Source organism: Alosa pseudoharengus, unplaced genomic scaffold, assembly GCF_046254945.1.
Source record: "Alosa pseudoharengus isolate Yale_2024_CS ecotype anadromous, Long Island Sound unplaced genomic scaffold, YU_APseudo_1.1 YU_APseudo_1.1_scf_3, whole genome shotgun sequence".
In the NCBI taxonomy this organism is placed as follows: Eukaryota; Metazoa; Chordata; class Actinopteri; order Clupeiformes; family Clupeidae; genus Alosa; species Alosa pseudoharengus.
This window is the reverse complement of record NW_027468718.1, coordinates 26,853,441-26,875,861: the sequence shown is the minus strand read 5'-3', so window position 1 is coordinate 26,875,861 and position 22,421 is coordinate 26,853,441. Positions and strand designations below refer to the sequence as shown.

General features: G+C 44.4%; 1 protein-coding gene across 3 annotated transcripts in view; it reads left to right on the top strand.

Moving 5' to 3' along the window:
- Positions 1-3,723: 3,723 nt before the first annotated feature.
- Positions 3,724-22,421, top strand: part of erbb4b (erb-b2 receptor tyrosine kinase 4b) — a 226,514-nt gene continuing 207,816 nt past the window's right edge. For all 3 annotated transcript variants that reach the window (XM_076263756.1, XM_076263757.1, XM_076263755.1), the window contains exon 1: positions 3,724-4,067. In XM_076263756.1, the coding sequence (XP_076119871.1) occupies positions 3,989-4,067 (79 nt within the window). In that variant the 5' untranslated portion in view covers positions 3,724-3,988. The remainder of the gene's footprint in view (positions 4,068-22,421) is intronic.

Genomic DNA, 22,421 nt, shown 5'->3' with positions numbered 1-22,421 from the left:
AAACTGCAGGGGTTTAACTTCAAACGCTGTCCAGTCAGTCATGTTTGCTCCTGTCTTGTGGGGACTTAACATCTCTTATGATGCATGATTAATTTGGCCAGTGTGCATACAAGGGAGTAGTACACATCTTGTACTAAGTTAAAAAGAGTTATCTCTTGACACAATTTAGCACAAGTTAGCACCATCATAGCAGGCCACAGCATAAAGCCAGTTGAACATTATAATTTCACACTGCATTAACATACTGCAATGACACACTGGATTTGGCAGACACAAACTGGATTTAAGATTTATGATGGGGATATTACAAAAATTGCATAGTAAAAGAGGTGAGAGAATACTTGCGTGAACTGGATGTTAGCCTATTTAATCACTCCCTAGCTTTATAAAAAAACAGTCAGACGTTTGATAACGACGGGCCGATTGATGAGCGTCTGTGGCACAAACCGGTGATATGTGATGTGTGCTTGGACCGTTGGCCACCGCCAATATGTTTGCAGTCGATTCAGCTGGAGCCATTGATAAAAGGGTTGTCCTGGCTGTTGAGCTTGCCTACCTTGCACAGTGTAATCAGGTTGGATTGACTCTGGATGACTGGATCTTCTAATCCAGTTTCTCCTTGTTTTTCTCTTTTCAAAAGACCCAGGACTGATATTGACAGTGGAATTTTCTAACTTATTATTAAACACGCTTGGTTTGAGGGAGATCAATCACAAAACTGTCTGTGGGGAGCAAGCATTGTGTGAAAATGGGGAGCAACTGCTTAGTTTGTTTTGAATATCTGCACCTTTTCAGTCAGCATTGTAGCTAATGCTTTGAAGTCAGCTTGGTGTGTGCTAGATTTTACTTAGTCATTCAGTTCATAGTTTACATTCTTGAGTCAATGAAAGGAAAGATATAGCGAATCCCTTTAAGGCAGTGAAGATGTACTGGCAAATGTTAACCAGGTCTATGGCATAGTCTAGACATTAGTGGCCTTGTGAAAATGACAGGACTGAAAACAAAGTCAATATGGTTGGGCAGGGTGAGTGGATATGGTTGGGCAGGGTGAGTGGATATGGTTGGGCAGGGCAGGGTGAGTGGATATGGCTGGGCAGTATGAGTGGATATGGTTGGGCAGGGCAGGGTGAGTGGATATGGTTGAGCAGGGTGAGTGGATATGGTTGGGCAGGGTGAGTGGATATGGTTGTGCAGGGTGAGTGGATATGGTTGGGCAGGGTGAGTGGATATGGTTGGGCAGGGCAGGGTGAGTGGATATGGTTGGGCAGGGTGAGTGGATATGGTTGTGCAGGGTGAGTGGATATGGCTGGGCAGGGTGAGTGGATATGGTTGGGCAGGGCAGGGTGAGTGGATATGGTTGGGCAGGGCAGGGTGAGTGGATATGGTTGGGCAGGGTGAGGGGCCAAGCTGGAGCAGTTGTAGCAGCGGCGGTGCCTGAGAAATCCAGTTTAGTTCAATACCCACATGTTGTGTGTCCCTGTTGCTTTAAATAAACAGCTATCACTTCACTCCCACTCACTGATATGAGACATCTTCGGCACAATGATAATGATAACATAACTTTCTTGGTTCTTGAGCAACCTTATATTGCAATTATCTTTCTATCATGTCCCAGAACATGTTCTATCTCATGGCAGTGGTGTTTTGATTTGGTGAAAAGCTGATCCAGTCAATTTTCCAAATTATGATGAAAGTTGATGAACATACAGTACACTATAAGATTATGCACAAAATGATTGGGACATTGTGTTTCATTCAGACTCTTTGCCCCAGGTGTATTATATCGAGTACCTAGTAATGCAGTCTGCATTCACAAACTTGTGTCCTTACAAATAGGCCTAACTACAAAAAAAACATTGAGATGACATGGCAAAGATATGCATACGAGTTTCTAATACTGGCACAGACAAGTCCATGAAAAACCCATGGTTTGGAAGTGGACATGTATTTTGAATTATTTTACACAAAGGATCTCTGCCAGAACAGATTAGAATTTCCTTGTAAAGCCTTCATCACTACAAATTATTCAAGGTCCATAAATGCCCGAATACAGTTTATAACCAAATTATACATAACATTTTAATTGCCTGGCAAGGGACTCTAATAAAGTCTCTCTGGGGCCCAGCCATGTAATGACTAACATCCAGTCTTTAAAAATGGCCAGTGTCTCTGTAAAAATGACAAACAACTAAGAGCAGTGTTGCTATGCATGCAGTGTGAAGCACTGCAGCATTCAGATAGCACAGCACATTCAGCAATGCTGTGAGGGGCCTTTTGTAACAGGCATCTGAATGCCCATGTGTATGATTGCAGCAGGATAATGGGGATTGCTGGGGAAGCAGGACACTGTTGGAAATATGCTTTGCCCAGTTTGATAAAGCTTCTTCATTACTTGGGTATTGTGTGGCTAGAATCATTATGAGGGGAAGCTCTCCAGGGACATAGTTTTTATTGGCAGGCCTTACACAGTGAAGGCCCATCCCTAAACATTTGTGGCATTATGTACTGGATTACTGGCAATATAACAAGCATCATATGTGCTTCATCCTAGGGAACTGTTATTATATAATGGCAAGAATTGAAAGTGTGAAAAATACATTTTGAGGAAAGATATAGTCAAACTTGGATACATCAGAGTTTCAAGTAAGTATTTGGTTTGTTTATTAACATGATACATTTAGGCCAATATCACATCACACATTTACCCACACTGAATTCACAAGAATGAGATAGGCCTACATCAGAGTTGACAACATTCGGTAGCCATCAAAATGGTCCAAATTGAAGATATGCTTTTTATTACACCTTGTTATTTTCTCTACCTACACCGACCTCTAGTGGTTAACTCTATAATCGCATTCTCCCCACGAAAGTGAAAATTGCATGGATTGCATCAAGCGAGCAGGGAACTCTGTGCTTCTCTTCTTTACTTGCAATTATGTTATAAGCAAATAAGTCAAACTTGCGTTTTGCATCCGAAGGGGAAAAACACTATACTCAATGTTTAGGACATATCGCTCAACCGTTATCAACACCAAAAGGGTTATGCTGGCCCACGTTTAATCTGTCCCCTTCTGTTTATTATAATCTCTGGGGGGTTTCCCATTTGACCTCTTAAAACATGCGTTTGTCACCACTGTCAGTGAGGGAGGAAGACCAGATGTTTCAGCATATTGTAGCTCCAGGAAGTCATAACCCCTTGCAGGTGTTGAAGTGAAATGATATTGAAAGGACAATTCTTGAAGACTACCACAAAGCAGACATTGTTTTATTTTGATAGGGAAAACCGAATTAGTAGACTATAGACAGGCCACGTAGTGAAAGTACATCAGTGATGTTGGATATAATTCATAAAGAATATAATTAGTAAGGTCGTCGATAATTAATTTACCCATGCGTATTACGCTGCATCCCCATTTCATGATCAAGGCGTTAAAATAATACAAAAACCGTTCTTGTCTGTACTGTAATATTATTATAGGCATAATAATGGGCTTGTAAGTGATTATTCCACGTTGACAGACAGGTGCATCACAAGGCGTAAGCGTGGAGGAACTCGGAGACTTCAAATTCCAATAGTAGTATGGCGAGTTGAAGAGGGCGGGTTTACGAGTACTTCTACATACTCTTGTATAGTCCAATGTCTGGAAAGAGAGGGAGAGGGTACGCGCGTATGGGGGAGTGTCTAGCCTGTGAGCCGTCTGCGAACTGAAGTCTGAAGACAGTAATGGCATGAGCATTGCATTGCGATTTAGTCTAGCCACTATATTGCGCGCCTGGGAAACGCCACTGTTTCAAACTCTTGACAGTTCATCGAGGAACGTAAACAATAAAAAAAAGAGTTTGCGGACAAGTAAAGCAAAGTAGAAGTGCGCACAGAGACTGACATTTGAAAAATCTTCATTAAAATAATAGCGCTAATAACCGCAAAGGGGATATGGTGTTGGACATGTGAATTATAGGAGTTACTACTACCTTTCTGCCCAAAATGAAGCTGGCGTCTTCTCCGTGTTTGTTTGGCTTTCTTCTGACTTCAGTCGTGTTTCGGATGAGCACCTCTCAGTCAGGTGAGTGACAGTTCTGCCAGCAGTGTTTGCAAGCTTGTCATGACTGTTCACTTTACCGAATGGTAAAGCTACTTTCCCGTCGTTCTGAGGAAAAGGGTCGCTCACAGCATCCGATTAAAAAGAAAAATCTGTTTTATCCAAACAACGGATGCAATGTATAACCAGGATAATCGGAAATAGCATAATTAACTTGACATTAACACTGTGCAATTCTAACGCTAATGTAGCTTCATAAACACCAGAAGCCACCTACGCAGCTTTGTCAAAATGTACTGGTAAAAACATTAATTGATACGTAAACAACGAGTGTATTTCCTTTCATGTCTGAAAACAACATTCGGTGCGATTCTTGTTTCACTTTTCAGCCTGCAGTCAACTCTAGAGTCCCTACAGAGGTAGTGTTTTTTCTTGCCACAGAAAACAGGTTAATTTGGGTTCTTGAACCGATTCTTTACTTCAGTTTCAGTCTACATCTTTCTGAGCATCTAAATAAGAAGCAATCATTTCAGGTGTGGGCACATAAAGACACTGTTGAATGTAGTCTACAAAGAATGGGGCAGTGAAACGGTATCACACGTGTCCCACTACCAAAGCAGCTCTTCCAACTGGAGCGTTATTATTCTCACCCCGTCCCTTGTGGGAGAAGGAATTTACCCTGACCAGATTTTTTTCTGTCGCTTTTTAGGAGAACAATACGTGTTACTGGATAAAACATGTTTTGTCAGTAAGGATTTTCTTCTCATCGCTGTGGCAAACTTTTTTGTTTCCGATGTAGATGATAACATTTGATTGATTAACGTTTCAGTTTATTAGGATTACGTTTATAATCTCTCCGCTCTTTATAGATGTACAGTAGGCTACGCACAGACCATTGTATTTGCAATTCCATATCGGCAGATTCCCCTGCTTGTTTATACCCGAGCATCGCATAACGTGCCCATAATTGAATAAAAGTTAGTTTAAGAATACATCACATTTTGTGATCATTTTACTAATTAGTGCGTATGATTTGAATGGGTGCTTCAGAGTTGATAGATTTAATTATTGATTTAATTTATCTCACCTAAGTTAATTCAAATGGCATTTAAGACATTTATTGGGGATGGTTTAAAAGGTGTATCACATGTATCATAAGGCTTTGGCAAAATAAACTCCGTTTGAGAGCTTAAACACTCGAATATCCACATGGTGGTAGTATGATCCGGAGCTCCTGTTTAACGTTAAATAAGGACCAAGCACACACACACACACACACAAACATTCCACCAATGTCCTCGTGCTGAGTGTAGCAATACTGTGCGTAAAGCATTAATCATGTTGTCTAAAGTAACATTCTGTGGACACTATTTCCACACGGTCCCATTTAAGTGAGCTTTAGTGACATCAGTTGAATGAAATTGAATTATTTCTGTCTAGCTGTCTCACAAGCGACTAACTGTATGTTTTACTTTGTTTTAGTATCAATAATAACACATTGTCTTGGAATTGGGCTTTTTAATTAACATGTAGTCTTTTTTGCAACACCTTCAACAGACGCGTTTTATCCACCTTCTTGATCCAACTCAAGATAACAATAAAAAAAATAAAAATCTTGAGTTGCGGTTATGTTTGTTTCTTATGATGTTAATACAATCAACATAGCCGACGTTAAAGCATAGAGGTTATTTAAATCATTTGATGTCGAACACAGAGCGGTGCGCCACCCCTTGGCTCTAGCAACAGGATTTGGTGCGTTTGTTTCAGCCATGAGACATCGCGCTGAGAGGCGCCAAGATTTAGCAACAGTGGAGAGGACAAGGGTTGATGTTCTTTGTTTCTGATAGTATAAAATCGTTTGCAGATGTTTGCCTTTATTGTATTTGAGGGTAATCCACTGACACAAGACTTTACTTCAGTCCATCTTTTCACGTGTCAAATGTTATGTCATGAATGACCTAACAAGCATTCTTCTGTGATTTATTCTGCTGGTTGCAGTGATTGCTTTGTTATGCGTTAAGAATGAAATTATGTTGTAAATTGTATTTGGAATCTACTGTATATCTATTAAAAATAATAATTCAATGCATTTCCTGTCTGACAGCCAAGGGCTGTGAATTTAAATCAGGCCACTAAATGACATTTTACAGTTCTTGTGGAAAACACTGATTGAAGACCAGTGAACACAAATATCATATGTGTTAATCGGCTTAAGCATGGATTAACTCCAGTCAGTGAGAAGAGAGATTCAGTACCAAAGAAAATTAATCATCTGGCAATTAAACTAGCTTTCAATCTCATTTCCCTTTAGCTCAGTGCTGCCTTTTTCTCCGATGCTGGACCAAACAATTAAAATCCCAGCCTGTAGTTGTAGAGGGCTGATGTGAAATTTTAAATGTCAGTTTTCGGTCTATGTTTATTTTTGGTCCTAGGTGCAAAGTTAGATTGGATGCATTTGTGTTTCTTTGTACAGCTCATCATAGGTAACTGCCTGGTAATGGCCTACGATCTGTCTAACCCCGGTCTCATCCATTGTTCTAAGTAGGGCCATGCAGGAGAGTCTGTTTTTGACTATAGGTCAACAGGGCCAGGCCGGCTAATGAGTGGATTGTAGTGGTTGGGTAGAGTCTTGTCTCAGTTTAGCCTACAGTGGCTGACTCTTGGTTCATCTGTATTTCACTGCTTTTTAGAAGATTGGTGTGGTTTGAATGCCTGGTTGTTCTATTTTGGCCTTTTTATTTTATCAAGTTAGTTTCTGTATGCATACTGCATTGAATTTGAAATCAAATCTCTTTACAATATTCAATTTGACTGTGTCAAATTGTCACTGTAACAGTGCTGCCAAACAGCATTCAAGTATGGCTTTTAGCATAGCTTGGTTTACATTTACATGATTTAGATACAAAGTATCAGTACATTACAATGGCCAGATATCTTATTAGCTGATGTATCAGTACATTACAATGGCCACATATCTTATTAGCTGATTTCTAGACAACCCTTGAGCCACAGAGAAACACAATGGCTAAGGTCTGTTTGAATGCTACTTGATACGATTCTTTCAATTGCATGCACCTCTCAAGTTCATGGTCCATCGGAATGTTTACATACTTTGGCTCAGATTCTGAAAGCTGACAACAAAGCCAATGGATGTCCTCAGTGATTGTACATGGTGTCAAGAGCAGCAGCCTTTTCCCCTTCCCTTTCCTCTTTTCTGTGTTATCAAAGCATGCGGAGATGGTGTTACACTTGCCTGCCCACACAGTAATAAGCCATCGTCTCACAAAGGCGTCTTATTCATTTTGTCCATCTAACATAGCCTGTGAAAGGCGTTCTGACCCCAGCGCCTGTGGCACTCAATGGGAAGAAAAGCGGGCTTTGATTCCCACAGATCCTTCCTCTTGCCAAGCAAAGGCAGCTCTTTCTATGCAGCGTGGCGCTCTCTGCCCCTGCCTGGAGTGTCTCACTCGAGCCCAGGGCCCCTGATGAACTCGCTGGGCCCCAGGGCCCCTGATCAACACGCTGGGCCCCAGGAAGAGCAGCAGCATTCGGAGTCATGCCTTCTTCATCTAGCCAAGCGGTCTGAGAGACGATAGGAGCAGGTAAAGGGCCCCAGGGATAGTGGTCAGATTGGTCATGGTCTCCTCCATAGGAAGTTGGGTGATGAGAAAATTGTGACCATAGGCTGGCCTACAGTATATGTAGTGTCTGATAGAGTTACACTACTATGATGAGGAGGCTCAGTCATTGCGGGTGATGCATTGTTTCATTTGAATAGGGAAGCTTTTGAGTTATTTGTCTTTTTTACAGCAATATTTGTCTCTTGGTATTTAAGGAACAGGTCTAAAAGGAGGACGAAGAAAACTGCACTCTTGTTTTGCCATACTTTACATCCATAGACATTAACCATAAGCTCATGAGAATGGGAGTGTTTTTACCAGCTTGCTCCTTCTTGCCTTTATGAAGACGGTCTAAATTAAATTTTGAGCAGTGCCCAGTATTCATTTAATTTATTTGAGTTCTGATATGATTTGTGTGAGTTGCTGGCTGTGTTTTATTAAAGATAGATATGCAGCAGTATCAGCTAAGAGGAGCACTGTGTGTTTTAGTGGCTCATCTGCCTATGTTGTCTGTTTCCAGTGGAATCTGTTGGAAGGGTCAGGTGTGAAGCACTCGGAAACATTAGTTTGCCAACATAGTTCAGGATTGGATGTATTTTTGTTGTTAAGGTATCAGAAGCCTCAACATTGCACAAAGAGATGCATCATTGTGAAAGTCTTGCCAGGCATATTTGATCAGCCTTACAGAGTGCAGCACACATTTAAATGGTTTTCTCCTAATATGCATCTGTTTGTTGTGTGTGGGAAGAGGAACAGATTACTTGCAGGGCCAAGATGAGGCCTGCAGAGATTTCTAATCACGCAGGCCTCATTAACAGATATACAATGTGTACATACACAAGTATGTACTGTCTATACTGCACTATAAGTGGCAATCACACTGATATGTTTGTATGTGTGATAAATTATAATTGTATGTGTGTGCATTAATTATAGGGTTGTATAATGTTTAAAACTGGGTTATAGTGAGTTCTCTCGTATTTGAAATAACCAGGCATTGCATGTTACATCCTCAGATATATCAACGGGTGATGGAGAACTGTTGTCACAAAAATGACAAATAATACCATGTCAGTTTGCGCTCTAGATGCTGGGAGCTATTGTTTTACATTGAACTTCAATTTCACCTCCCTGCATCAACATAATTCAAATCAGTCCACCGGTGACTCACAGAAAATGCCATTCAAAATGTACTTGAGGAGCATGCGAATAAGAAAGACCAAGAACAAGCTTGAGTGCCTCTTTTGTGCTTCACTCAGAAGCCAGAGAGCTTGTCTGTCAGGCTGCAATTAGGGGTTCTATGCCATGAGGCTTAAAGACGAAGACGAAGCCTTGCGCAGGACTCGTGAGCAGTGGCAGTGAAGCCTCCACTTTGATTGACAGCGTCAGTCTCTCGTTGTGCCGAGCTCTTCCAGTCGCCCGTGCCTCCGCACTAGTCTGCCTCCCTTTCTTCCGCTTCCGCCCTTCTCTTTGTGTGTGCCCTAAAAAGGGGGGAATTAGGATGACAATGAATATATGCCTAATCTCTGCTAAAGCGCACTCATTACCACAGTGTGTGGAATTAAGTCAGTTAATTGTGTCTCCCTAATTTCTACACTTTGCCTTGTTATGCCTTCAGAAGTGGTTGACAGCAACTTGTTTTATTCTCTCACTTTGCCTGTATAATGAAAGATGAACAAATAAAAGAATAATAATAGGTTGGCAAACTGTCCTATGCAGACAGGGTCCCCTTTCTTGTGAGAAGTGTTTCAAGTTTTACAGTTCTGGGGGACCATTTTTTTTCTTTTTCCATTCTCTGGCTCTTTCCTTTTGTAGTCCTTTTGAAAATACTCACTGCTAATCGGCATGCGGTGCAATTATGACAGCCCTCAGTGGGATGGTGATTGTCATGAAAAAGCATTAAAAATGTTGTGTACTATCAAAATCCCAATGCAGACAATGTATCAAATCAGACACTGCACAGAAAAATATAATGGATGTTAGTTTATCAACTTTTTAACTATAACATTTTTTTTGTTCAGTTTCAGACATAAAGTTAAGAAATTGTATGCAAGGGTGGCTATTAATTCCTCTTCCAGTTTGTCCTTTTAAATGAATCTCTCACCAGCATGACCTTTAGTAAATGAGGCCGCTATCTGACGGATCAGCTGTAAAGGAGGCATCAGGGAGTGTGGGAATACACAGACAGAGAGGGAATGATAGAGGGAAGAAGGGAGAGAGAGAAAGGAGAGAAGGGATTCTATGAGGTCAATTTGGGGCGGGAACAACGAACTGAGTTGGAATGTGTGAGAGATGGAATAATGATTACAACAGTAATAAATATTCATTCAAGGATGAGATGTATATCAAGTATAGGCAACAGAGACCTGACCCTGCCCTTTAAGGATGCCCTGCACCGTGCGTCTGATGGGGCTCTCTACTGCGCCGACCATCACATAGCTGAACCTCTGAAGCGTAAACAGTCACCTTGCAGCAGAGCTGAAATAATGCCAGGTGTAAAGGTACATAAAGCACTGAATGAGATTGCGGGGAGAGGCAATTGACCTTGCCTGGCTGACTGGTTACTGGAGGTTGGGTGTGAGGAGGAGGGGGGGGGGGCTGTGCAGACAAAGGGCTTTTTTTTGTTTTTGGGTGCAGGGAAGCAGGCACAACTCCAGGCTGAAGAGCAGGGTCCAGCCAGTCACTCACCACCAGATGGTTTTGGTTTTTTTTTAAATCAGGCACTGGCTGAGAAGGACAGTTACACTGATGTTGCCATTGGCACTGGAATCTACACTGGAGTTGTAACCTTTGTTTCTTTGCCTTTGAACAGGCAGTGCTATTTTTGCCAATTTCTACTTTTGGTTTTACTTATGGCCTAATATTACAGCTCTGCATTGCCTTGCTGGTCGCTGCTATTTCCTACTGGATGCAGTGAATAGGAGAAATGAACAGCATGGGGGAGAGGGTGACCAGAACAAATGAGGACTCTGAGTGGGGGAGAAAATGACAAAATATCTCTACCAGCCCAAAGTCAACGTTTGCTGCATTTTGCCTTCTGTGGCCATTTACCTGGGACAGCGGTGCTTAATCACAGCTCTTACCGGTGCCATGGACAAAGCAGAGAACTTTCTCTATCTCCCTCTCACTCGCTCTCACTGTCTGGCGCATGCACGCACACTCTCCCTCTCTCTCTCTCTCTCTCTTTCTCTTTCTCCCTCGTCTTCTTTCCCTCTCTCTCTCACACACACATGCCCAAACACGCGTGGGGGGAGAAAAGAAAAGAAGAATAAAGTCAGCATCCATATCTGCGTGTGAAGCATCTGGTGTGAGTGATGGAGCTCCTGCGAGAGCAGGCAGCGTGAGCACGCTGAGACGCCTGCTGTTTGTCTACCACCCCCTTCTGTCCTATACCGCCACGCGCCTGCACCCGAAACATTACACCCCTTTGGCAAGGTGAGGGGGATGCTGATGCAAGATTGTTTGTAGCAACGAGAGAGAGAGAGAGAGAGAGAGAGAGAGAGAGTGTGAGTGAGTAAGGGGGTAAAAGGGAAAAGGGGAGTCAGACGGAGGGGGGAAGCATATCTAATTTTAGCAAATTTTTTCATCCCTCCACCTCTTCTCCCCTCCACTCATTTTCTCCCAAGCAGGGACAGGAGTGAAAGGGACATCGGTGAGTTTCCCGTGAGCTCGCCGCTAAAGTAGCCACTATCATAGGGGCTGGACAGCCCAATTAATCAGGCCCAGCCCTGGGGAGCTGTGCTGCCTGTGACAGGGACGCTTTATCCTGGCTGGCCACAGGACACACATTCTATGACACCGCTCTGGTCCTCCGCCCTCATACACAGCCTGCTCCTTCTCTTTTAAGAGCTGCTACGCTGCCAGACAGATGCTCTTTGCTCTTTTACAGCCTCTCTCTATTCCCACGTCAGTCTTCTCTCTCTCTCTCTCTCTCTCTCTCTCTCTCTCTCTCTCTCTCTCACACATGTGGACACACACCAGTACATGGACAGGCCAGTCAGACCCACAATATCCATCTTTCTATGTGACCTCTCTTCCCACTGAATCGTTTCCATTCAAGTTATTTTTTTTTTCCTGACTGTCTCTTGGTCCATTGATACTCCCTCAAGTGCCCAGTGTTGTTTTTTTTTTTTTTGTCAGTTCTCACTCTCACTGAGTCCATCTGTCTGTGAATGCCCCCAGCGTGGCAGGGGAAAGACCACTCCAGTCTGTGGACATTCATCTGTTTGGCTGCTCCGTCTGGCAGCTCATGGCACTATCTTTTAACTGGCACCTCATACTGATGGATTTGGCACGGACAAGCCTCCGCTTCCCAAGCAAGTGGGGCCAGAGATGTGGGCAAAAAAAAAAATGTGTGAGCGGAGAGCAGTCAACGGGAGCGCTGAAGGAATAGATAGTAGGAGAGGAGGCTGATTGGACGTTTGACTCCACTGGTCTCGCATTTTCCTCCACACTGCATCCCCTGCCAGAAGTCGAGGCCCAGGGGAGTTTTGAAGAAGTAGCTGGCGTGAGAGGGGGTGCAGAGAGGTCCTGCCGACTACCGGAAGCCACGGAAGTGCATCCTATATCAGGAGTGCTTTCATGGAGAAAAAAAAACCCAACCTGATTACTTTTTTCCCAGCTTTGTTTTTTTTGGCTGTCACCAGGGCAGGTACTGTGTGCTGTTGCCCCAAGCCTTCGCTCAGCAGAGCAGGGAACAGTCCTTCCTGACCTTCCCCGCTCGCTGTCAGTGTTTGTATAGTGAACCTGCTTTGCCCAAATATAACCCCACCTGTGCCCCCCCTGCTCCCGCTCCAGGGCTAGTGCTTTGGTGCCACTGAATATGCAGTGGCAGTCCTGTTATTTTTCTCCAGTGACCCCCTTCAATGACTAAAGCATGTAGTTCCCTCTGGGCATGCAGTACTCGGAGAGGCTTCACCAGAATGACGAAGAGCAACAGTGTCTCTTTGTTTCATGGTCCCTTTTAAAGTACTGGAAGTCAAAAGCCAGATGACTGTATAGAGATGGTTGTTTGTGGACCTTTGAAACACGGCTGTCGGAGAAAGTGGGCTATTATTTTGAACATCTCCATCTGCTAGGCAGTAGGACAAAGGACTGGGCCCAACTGAGGGAGGCAAATGGCTCTTTTTTTTTGCCTGACGTTACCCCTGACTTTGCTCTTTTGCTGTCTGCTGGCAGAGTGACAAGCCAATAAGCTGGAGTCAGTGAGATTAATAAAACATTCATGTCAAGCGCTTGCTCCTTTGAAAAATCATCATCATGCAGAGCTTTAAGCGCACAGATCAGCTAGCGATGGCCGGCAGCGCTGTCCTTCACACAGAATCTCATCATGGTGCTCAAATAAATTCTGTGCCTTTCTCTGATAAACGAAACGGAAAGTTGACAAGTGTTGTAATGACAACATTCATTCTCTCTCACACACTTTTTTCTCTCTCTCAAACACACTATTTCTCTTTGTCTCACTGTCTCTCTCACACACACACACACACTCACACACACACACACACACACAGGTGCTATCTGACTATAACTGCCACACATGCTGTTGCAGTCACATGGCTCAAATGGATACTCTCTTACACTCTTTCTCTCTCTCTACCCCCCTCCTCTCTCTTTCTATCTCTCCCTTTCTGCATGTCTCTTCCTCTCTCGCCCTCTTTACACTCCTCCTCACCCCTCCAGCTGGACTGTTTTCCACCTCTCTCTCCACCTGGAAAATGGCCCCATATGGGCCCCAGAGTGAGGCTCTAATCAGTGCTGTGTCTCATGTCAGCTGAGTGCACTGCCACTGCTCTGCTTGCATTGCCAGCTCCACTCGCCGGACCCCCATTTCCACCACAAATCAGCGGCTGTCTTTCACAGCAAGAAGCTCTCTCCATCTACAGTATCTCTCCTTCACTCTGTCCATCGTTCTTCTTCTTCCTCTCCCTCCTTCCCAAACTATTTTCTGTGCTTGGCCCCACCGCAACGCTCTCTCTCTCTCTCTCTCTCTCTCTCTCTCTCTCTCTCTCTCTCTCTCTCTCTCTCTCCACCGAGCCTCCACCCAGCCAGCCAGTCCAGCTCACCTCATTAGCTTTCAATAAGTCTGTCTCCTCGCTCGCAGGTTTTGGGTTCTTGTAATTAGTGTGGCATGAAGAGAGGCTGGGTGCTAAAGGAAGCTAACCCAGCTGCCACATCCCATCAGCCTAACGGCACCTCATGCCGCATGCCCTCGAGGGAGCTGGCAGCTTGAGCTGCTTGGCCCACCAGCGGCCAAACATGGGCCAGGCCCGCTGCGCTCAGGGGGCTAGATGGACGTATGTGTGAAATATGCAGATGCAAGGCAGACCAAGGCGGCGAGGAGGACGCTGAGCATATGTAAACGGTTTGGGACCAAAAATATACGGTTATGTCTACTGCTATGAGTCTGGTTAATGATTATAATCCTTTGATAGGGTGCTGTGGTCCAGGAAAAAGGTGTTAGCAGTGTCCAGTTCCTCAAAGAGATACATAAAGAGTAGGGGTGGGACAAAATAACGATACAGCATTATGACTTCTTGTGATTCGTTATCGACACACTTCCACCAAATATCAAGATTTTTGCTAAAATATTCAATTCATGCATAAACACTGAAATGGGTCTACAATGGTCTATGCACTCTACACGGTTTCATCCATTGTGAAATGCAGTGAATAATGATGTTAAATGACTAAAATGAACTGTGCTTAAAAGATATGATCGCCCTAATTACTTGGTTGTGTGCCTCCCTCATGATGCTGATGTTGTCACATCATGTACTTATCACTAGTGCGTGTCAATCGTTGTGTCAAAAGCAGTCAATGAGGAGGACGCGGAGATAAAGAGAGACTGAAGTACCCGTACTCTAAGTGCTCTGTCCCCATAGCCACATCCCCTCCCTCTGAATGGTGGTTCATAGAACCAACCCTTTACTGTCACTGGCTTAAGAGTGTAAATGCTAGAGTGGATGCAGGGCAAAATGAAAACACTTGCTGTCAACTCAGTGGAGAGTTGAAATTGAAGTAGGTAGAGGTCCAGTTTCTCTCACCTCAGCCATAATTAGGCTATCTTGAGGAAACAAATTGGGTTGCTAAAGGCTGCAATAAAGAACAGACTTCAGACTTTCTTTATTGTAAGGTGAAGTGGTATTCAAAATGTATTCAGTACTTTTTGGCTGGGCATTATCAGATAAACGGTAATCAGTGAAGTAAACAAAGTAACGAGAACAAACATGAACTGGTGTAATTAACGCAGGTGTGCAAAAAGTTTCTTACATCTACACGATGGACAAGCCACTGTATTTAGTACACCTCAACTTTTTAAATTTAGATCAGCTTGTGTGAATTCCCAAGTTCAGTACATTTCCTCTTTTGTAGTCTTGCTTGCGCTAGAGGTTCTTTGTAGCCATCTGTCATGAGGTTAAGCTCTTGCCCCAAAGTTAAGGTGATGTAACCTCCAATCTCCAAGGGGGAAAGCCAATCAGAGCGATGTGTGGTATGCAGTAGCGGCCAGTTTTACAGCCTCACAGCTATCCTTAACTGCCTAGGTGAGCACTTTTAGTCCTTTACTCTGGGGCCAGCAATGTGGACCGCAAAACATGCCAGCAGATACACACACACACACACGCGCACACACACAATCACACACATACAGCACACAATAATTACTGGTCTATGGTGGACTTGGCAACTTTCATATGTGTTTTGCTTTTATTTAAAAGGACAACTTTGAATATGTAACGAAATACAGGACTATCATGTATTGGTTCAACTTTATTTATTTTTTATTTTTTTACCAACATTTTGGTTGTGATATGCTTTTGGCAAAACGAATAACAAATAGCAGTCGATAGGCTTATAGTTTTAAGGTACAGTTATAGTAGGTGTGTGCTGTGTGTGTGAAGTTATGAAGTTAGATGTTTTGATAGCTGGGCTATTTGACAGTCATCATAGACCTTATTGAGTCTGTGTTAAGTAACTAATCTGCATACAGTATACATACATATCTGAAGTGTTCCACTTTTTTCACTCAAGCACGGACAGGTTTAGGGTCCCCGCAACTGGCGCCACTTGTACTGAGTGCTCTCTCTGGATCGCTCCATCACCAGCGGAGAAGTGTGGAGATGGAGGGGCTGATCCTCTCGCTCCCCTGACACCATCTGCCCCAGCGTTCCTCTAATCGAATTAATTAGGACAACAAACCTGACAAAAGGGCTTGTTAGGCCCACACTCCAAATTGCCTTGGAGCAACTAAGGGGGGCAGAGACGGGCGTGGTGGAGAGGTCGCTCCCTCAGCGCAAACACAGCCCTGAAATAAGGCTCTCAAAAGTAATCATCCTCCGCTGAAGAATTCCTTGAAGCGCTTTTGTGAGGTCTGCACTCAAATACAGATAATTTGAGCCTCAAATAGATGTTAACTATTCTCAGGATTCGGTTGCTGTTCGCTGGCACTCCTGTATACCCCCCCCCCCATACTATATTTTGCTCCCAGTGTGCACCTGTTTCGTTGACCACACAGCTAAAGGGTGAAAGGGCGGGGGAAGTTTAAGCATGGGCTGCACATTGCGGTGTTTACGGTCCACTCTCCTTGACAGACAGCTTGTCAGGTTGACTGTGTGGAGCTAGGCGCGCTAATGGGTGAGAAGCTAATGAGGGTAAGAATGAATAAGTAAGAGCCCCTTTTATTCACCAGGGCTGCAGGTGAGTCAAGAGGTTCTCAGCTGAGCTAGTGAAAAACTCTAATAGCGGCCAGTTGCAAATTGGCAGAGGTGTTTTTGTATTTTAATAATTATTTTTTGCTCTGTGCACACACCCCCAACCTTCTACCCGGCAACCCCCGACACAGCATCTTGCCTCCCAGCCCCCTGTCCCCCCCCCCCCCTCCCTTGTGTGGAGGAGATGTCACTAGTGCTCACACTGTCTATCAAACTGGCATTTCTGACAGAGCTACGGACTAAAAGGCCATGCTTCGATTGGCATGGGATCTCTCAACTGTACAGTGTCAGGCACTTGCCTTTCTCTCTTCTGTGAGGAGCGCTAATAATTCACACCATATTGACAATACTCTGCTCGCCATGTTATCGTCTTCACCCTGAAGGGTGAGCTTTTTATTTTTTCTGTTTTCGGGGGCTGTTTTGCTCTAAATAAATAATAAAGTTAAAAATAGATTCTTCCTCTGAAACGTTAAAGATTATGCAATATTGAGGATAATTTGGATGTACTGTAGATTCTCACAGATGAAGCCCACTTTCCTCTCCCACTGAAATCCACCGCTGAGTTCAGTTTCATCATCAGACTCTGTCAAACTGTGAATGGCTCACTTTTGGCCCCAAGGCCATCTGAAGCACTTGAGAAGAGGCCATTAGCTCTGATCCTAGAGACAGCCTGAAGCCATGTCCGACTGCTATACAGCATGCAAGAGTAGCTTTCCTTTGATCAAGTTTTTAAAGCTTACTTTCAAAATGCAAGCAACTCCCTGTCAGTTCTTTGTACAGTACGTGATTTAATTCAGTGTGGGATTGATCATGACTTAGGGTCATTTAATAAGGTAGACATTGATGCCTCGACCCTCCAGGAGCTTACGCTACTACCGTCATATCTGATGAATGTGATCTAGTTATTGGTCAGACTAAGGGAATTGGGAGACCTTGGCTAGATTTTCAACAAAGAAATTGAGGCTGTTACAGTTACTGCGTGCGTTGCTCATGAAAGAAATACACTTATATTATAAGTATGTGTAAAAATGTTGTGTAATTGGAAAAACAATCTCATTGACCATTGAATGGGAGGAGTAACGTTGATATGGAGTGTGGACATTTCAGTATATGGACATTTTAGTATTGAAGGAGCTAAGACATTTGCTGAACACTAGAGGACATGCAGGCTTGTAGGAGCATTAAGCTTCATCTGTCTGTTGCATTGAGATAAGTCCTTTTGAAGTCCTGTGATATGTGCCCGTGGTGAAGCTTCTGAGATTGTGCAGTAACCAGTTTGTCATCTCCCGCATTAAGTGATGCCTCTCCCAAACGTTGCACGGCCAGTTATGCTTTTTGAAAAAGACCATCTCTCAAATTGGGCAATCTATTCAATTCTTCAAAATGTTTCTGGTCACTCAGAAGAAGATATGTATTGTGGTCAGCTGATTTAAAAACGACTTTGCTTGTTGCTGTGTTTGGTACTGTGCAGTTGTTTTTTTTTGTGTGTGTGGATCTGATGCATCCAGACCTTCCATGTGTTGGCTTATGTAATCAGGGCGCAGGTGAGCCTCCGTGCCTGTGACATGTGCAGGGCTGGAGGGAGAGTCTCTGGTGTGCCCTCCCCTCCCCTCCTCTCACTGTGGACACATTAGGGAGAGGGCAGAGACACATGCTGCCTTTCATCCTGTTGGCTGAGGTGCACAAACGGTAGCCCCTGCTGGAGCACCTTCACTCTTTGTGATGGTAGTTTCAAGATTAAAATGTACCTTCACACACACACACACACACACACACACACACACACACACACACACACACACGCACACACACACACACACACACATTGCACACATTGAACACACAGAGACACACACACGCAGACACAGGCACACACATGCACACGCACACGCACACACATACACCCACACATATCCACACAGCTTCCATACTTATGCACATAGACACAATCAAGGTTTCCGAAGCCTCAATTCTTGAGGCTCCTTAGGGAGCTGTCAATGTGTACACTTTGAATAATTTAGAATCACCCACTTCTCCTGCCATCTGACCACTCTTTTATCGCACCGATGAATTTATACTGGGACAGTCGTATTTGGGACATTGCGCTCCCCAGGCTATACAATGACAGCCCCGTGGCGGAGACTTGAGAGTGCCCCAAACAGCTCGGCGCCTTGATGCGTCTGCGGGCAGCGCGGGCACAGCTCTCCTCAGGGCGGAGGCGGCCGGCTGACTGGAGCGGACCGCAGTGCACTGGGACCTAGTGGGGCCAACATGTGCATACTTTATCACTCACAGCCTCTTTCTTCTATCTATCTATCTCTTCTTTCCTTCTTTATGTGTTTTGTGTGTGTGTGTCTGTGTGCGGGTGTGTGTGTGTGTGTGTGCGTGTGTGTGTGTGTGCGGGTGTGTGTGTGTGTGTGCGTGTGTGTGTGTGTGTGTGTGTGTGTGTATGTGTGTGTGCATGTGTGTGAGTGTGTGTGTGTGCATGTGTGTGTGAGTGATGCAATCTGGGGCAAAACTGAAGGAAGATGCCTGCCTGAGCCCCCATCTTCAGAGTGTGGCCTGGAGACAGCTAGAACCCAAGGGGCTAACACTCTTGGCTCCATAATAACAAAAACAGCAATAATACTATTAATAATGATTCTAATGATACTAATGAGTGTCATACGTTATGGCACGTGCATTTGCATGTTTGTGTCTTGTGTGTGTGTGTGTGAGTGTGTATGTGTGTGTGTGTGTGTGTGTGTGTGTGTGTGAGTGTGCATAACACCGGCATCTGGGCCAAACGGCATGGGAAAAGCTATGTTTAATGTGCATATCCATATCTGTGCGCTGATGTTTGGCTTTGCCCATGCAGTGTTGTGATTTCATGTGGACGAGGGAATTGAGCATCTGTGCTCAGCCTCGCAGAATGATTTATTGTGACTGTGCATCTGTCTGTTACACACACAGTAGCTATGTATTTTTTTTGTTTAAAGTGCGGACATGCGTGTGTGTACGGTGAACGTGCTGCGGTTCGTTTGGAATCCGCCCTCCAACCATATCAGGCAGTGATCACACATGGGAGGGCGGAAGCTGGGAGAGAGGCTTGATCGGGGTTTTTCTTTATCTATTAGAGGCAAGGCAAAATGTTCAACTTTGAAAGTCGGCTCCTAATTAGTGGCATTAGCCTCAGATCAAAGAAGACAATTAAGGGCGGTGTTGACAGAGCGGCGGGTAGGCCGAGGCCTCATTTGCATCACAACACGGCAACTACTCCATACGGCTCAGCCTGCTAATGTACACTGTGGGATTGGTCAGAGGCAGCCACTGTAAGTTGAGTGTATACTTTTTTTACACACACAGACACACACACACACACACACACACACACACACACACACACACACGCAAGAGCGCATGCCCCTCTCACAATGTGTATCCCCACATAAGAAAACAAAACCTCTTCATCACATTCAATTGAATTAGTCAGCGAGTTGATTAGTTGATAGGTCTGTGTTTTTCTTGTGGGCCCAACAACAGGCTCAGGCTGCACTGACTCACAGGTAACAGCCTGACTCAGCCACGACACATATGATTCAGACGAATCCTCCTCACAATAAAGCCCTCCTGGTAAAATGCATTCATCTAATCATATTACTTTGCAAGGCATGTGCACACAGGGCAGCTCCTCAGGTGCTTCATATCACAGCTTACTGGCGGGAGCAAGGCGAACGCTGCTGTCTGCGTCCTTAAGTGGAACTGCTGTTTATAATGGAGCAGCCTGTGCGCCTTCCCTTCCGTACAGCATGAGAAAGTTCTCCGTCACCCAGCTTGTCTTTTATTGTCAGTGATAAATGGGGAATTAAACATGTTCAGGAAATGACTCCACACGCACGCCACGCACACACACATAGTTTTTCTTCGCTGTCCATCAACGTGCTGGCTGCGTACGTTGCTGTGTGTGCTGTAGGCTCAGACGTTTGATAAATGGCAGATCCGTACCCAGGCTGACCTCTGGATTCTGCTGAAGTGTTGTTCCTTTGTGCTCAGGAGGCTCCCTGTTCTCTGCTTTAAGTAGAGGCCGTCTCAGAGGCCCCCTCAGAGCAGAGGGCTTCAAAGCCGCTGGCGCTCGGACACCAGCCGCTGTTTTTTCAAGGGTCAGAACAATTACATTCCTTCGGGTACGAAAGGCCTGCGCCCTACCAACAAGCAGTGCAGTCTAGTGCAGTTCACAAAGCACTGTGTCAGGGTTACTCACTACAGCAGGCACTTGCTGAATGAGAGAAAATACTAAATAGTATTGGCCCCTCAGAGATTGTCTATGGGAAGGAAAACAAATTCAGAATGGGCTGCTGGTTTGTCTACATTTTGGGTGGAAATTGTTCAATATCATTATTGAAAGCATTGAACTCATGTATGGGACAGCGGTTATGTCCACTGAAGACGTCCTCCATTCTTGAGTAGACACAGAAGGTGAATGCGGTTCCCTTGGTGTCCATTCTCATTGGTGGCAGAGCCAGAGGCATTCTCTGACCATTCTTTCCTTCTCCTCTCTCCCTTCCCCTGTTGTCGTCGATGTCGTCACTGCCTGGGGTTCTCAACCTGTGGTGTTCACCCTCCCCTTTCCCGACAGCGTGCCGTGTTTTATTTTTCTCATCCTCAGGTGGTGAGAGGCAGCCGCCTCGGTGTCTTCACCCGGCGCTTTAATTGTCCATCATCGTGTCCCCCACAGGTTGGGCAAGAGCGCTTGATTGACACGGCAGCTAATCACAGTAATGGCCGGCACAGAGCGGGCGCAGCCAGCTGTCTCGGGATGAGGGGCATGCAGAGAGGGAATCCCCTGAGGAGGCTCTGTGCCTGGTTAGGGAAGAGTGATGAGGGTGGCATTACAGGGAGGCCGGTGGCACACACGACTCTGTTGCTTTTGTGAGAGAAACCAGTATTGTAGCTGTTAACACCAGAACGACAGGTCACATAAACACACACACAAACACACACACAAACACACACACACACACACACACACACACGGGTCAGTTGATTAACTGGCTGGCAGCTGAGATGCATGGGTATGGATGGACTATGTACCATTTCTACTCCAAAGGTCATTTGATTTTCTTTTCTCGAAGGCCGTTTAATTTTCTTTTCTCGAAGGTCATTGGATGACAGAATCCAAAGAAAACAGAATGCCAAATCAGTTGCAAATACTGTAACTTAAGTCATTGATTCCACTGCATATTGAATACTGTCACAAAACAATTCCTTTTTAAGTGTTTGGTCGAGGCATTCTTCTGTCTTGTACTCAAAATGATTTAATGAAAATTTGATAGTGCAGTGCAATTTTCGTGTCCTTTCTGTCATTCAGTTTCATTTAGGTTAATTTGCTCCTAGGGCTTAGATTTGGTTATTGTTTATCTCATGTTGCTCCCCCATTCTTTAACTCTGATATGTATCCTCTGTCATTTCTTCATTGATGTGAAATGCCTGGTAATGTTGGTTGTGGTGAGTGTATCAGTGTGGATGGACAACAGTGCTGTGATTGATTGTGGAACAGTGGTGTTATCTTGAAAGAGCCAGCCGCAGCTGCACAGACACAAGGATGATGTTGAGCAGTCAGTGGGCTGGTACCTACAAAGGGCCTCCTAGCTGCTACCGCTTATCTCCAGTTTTTCACCAGCAGATCAAATTCTGTACAAATACAGTTGCTCTCATGTTGCCTATTTCTGTCATGTAGGTAAAATATATTTAAAGAGACTGTATTTTACCGTCTTGCTATTGCAAATGGCTATACTGTACACTTACTTGTAATGACTAAATGTGTGATGGTGCTTCTAAGTGCAGTTACACACACACATACACACGCTTACACACACAAACACACACACACTCTCTCTCACACACTTTTTGCATCATTTACATAAACCACATAATTGCATTGTTGTCGAGTCTTTCTCACTTTCTAAATGTACGTATGCAGATGTTTCCGCAGTGTTTGCAGAATTTCCTAAAGTGCCAAATCCCAGTGCAGTAAGCGTGTTTCTCTGAGCGCATTTAAAGGCGTTCCT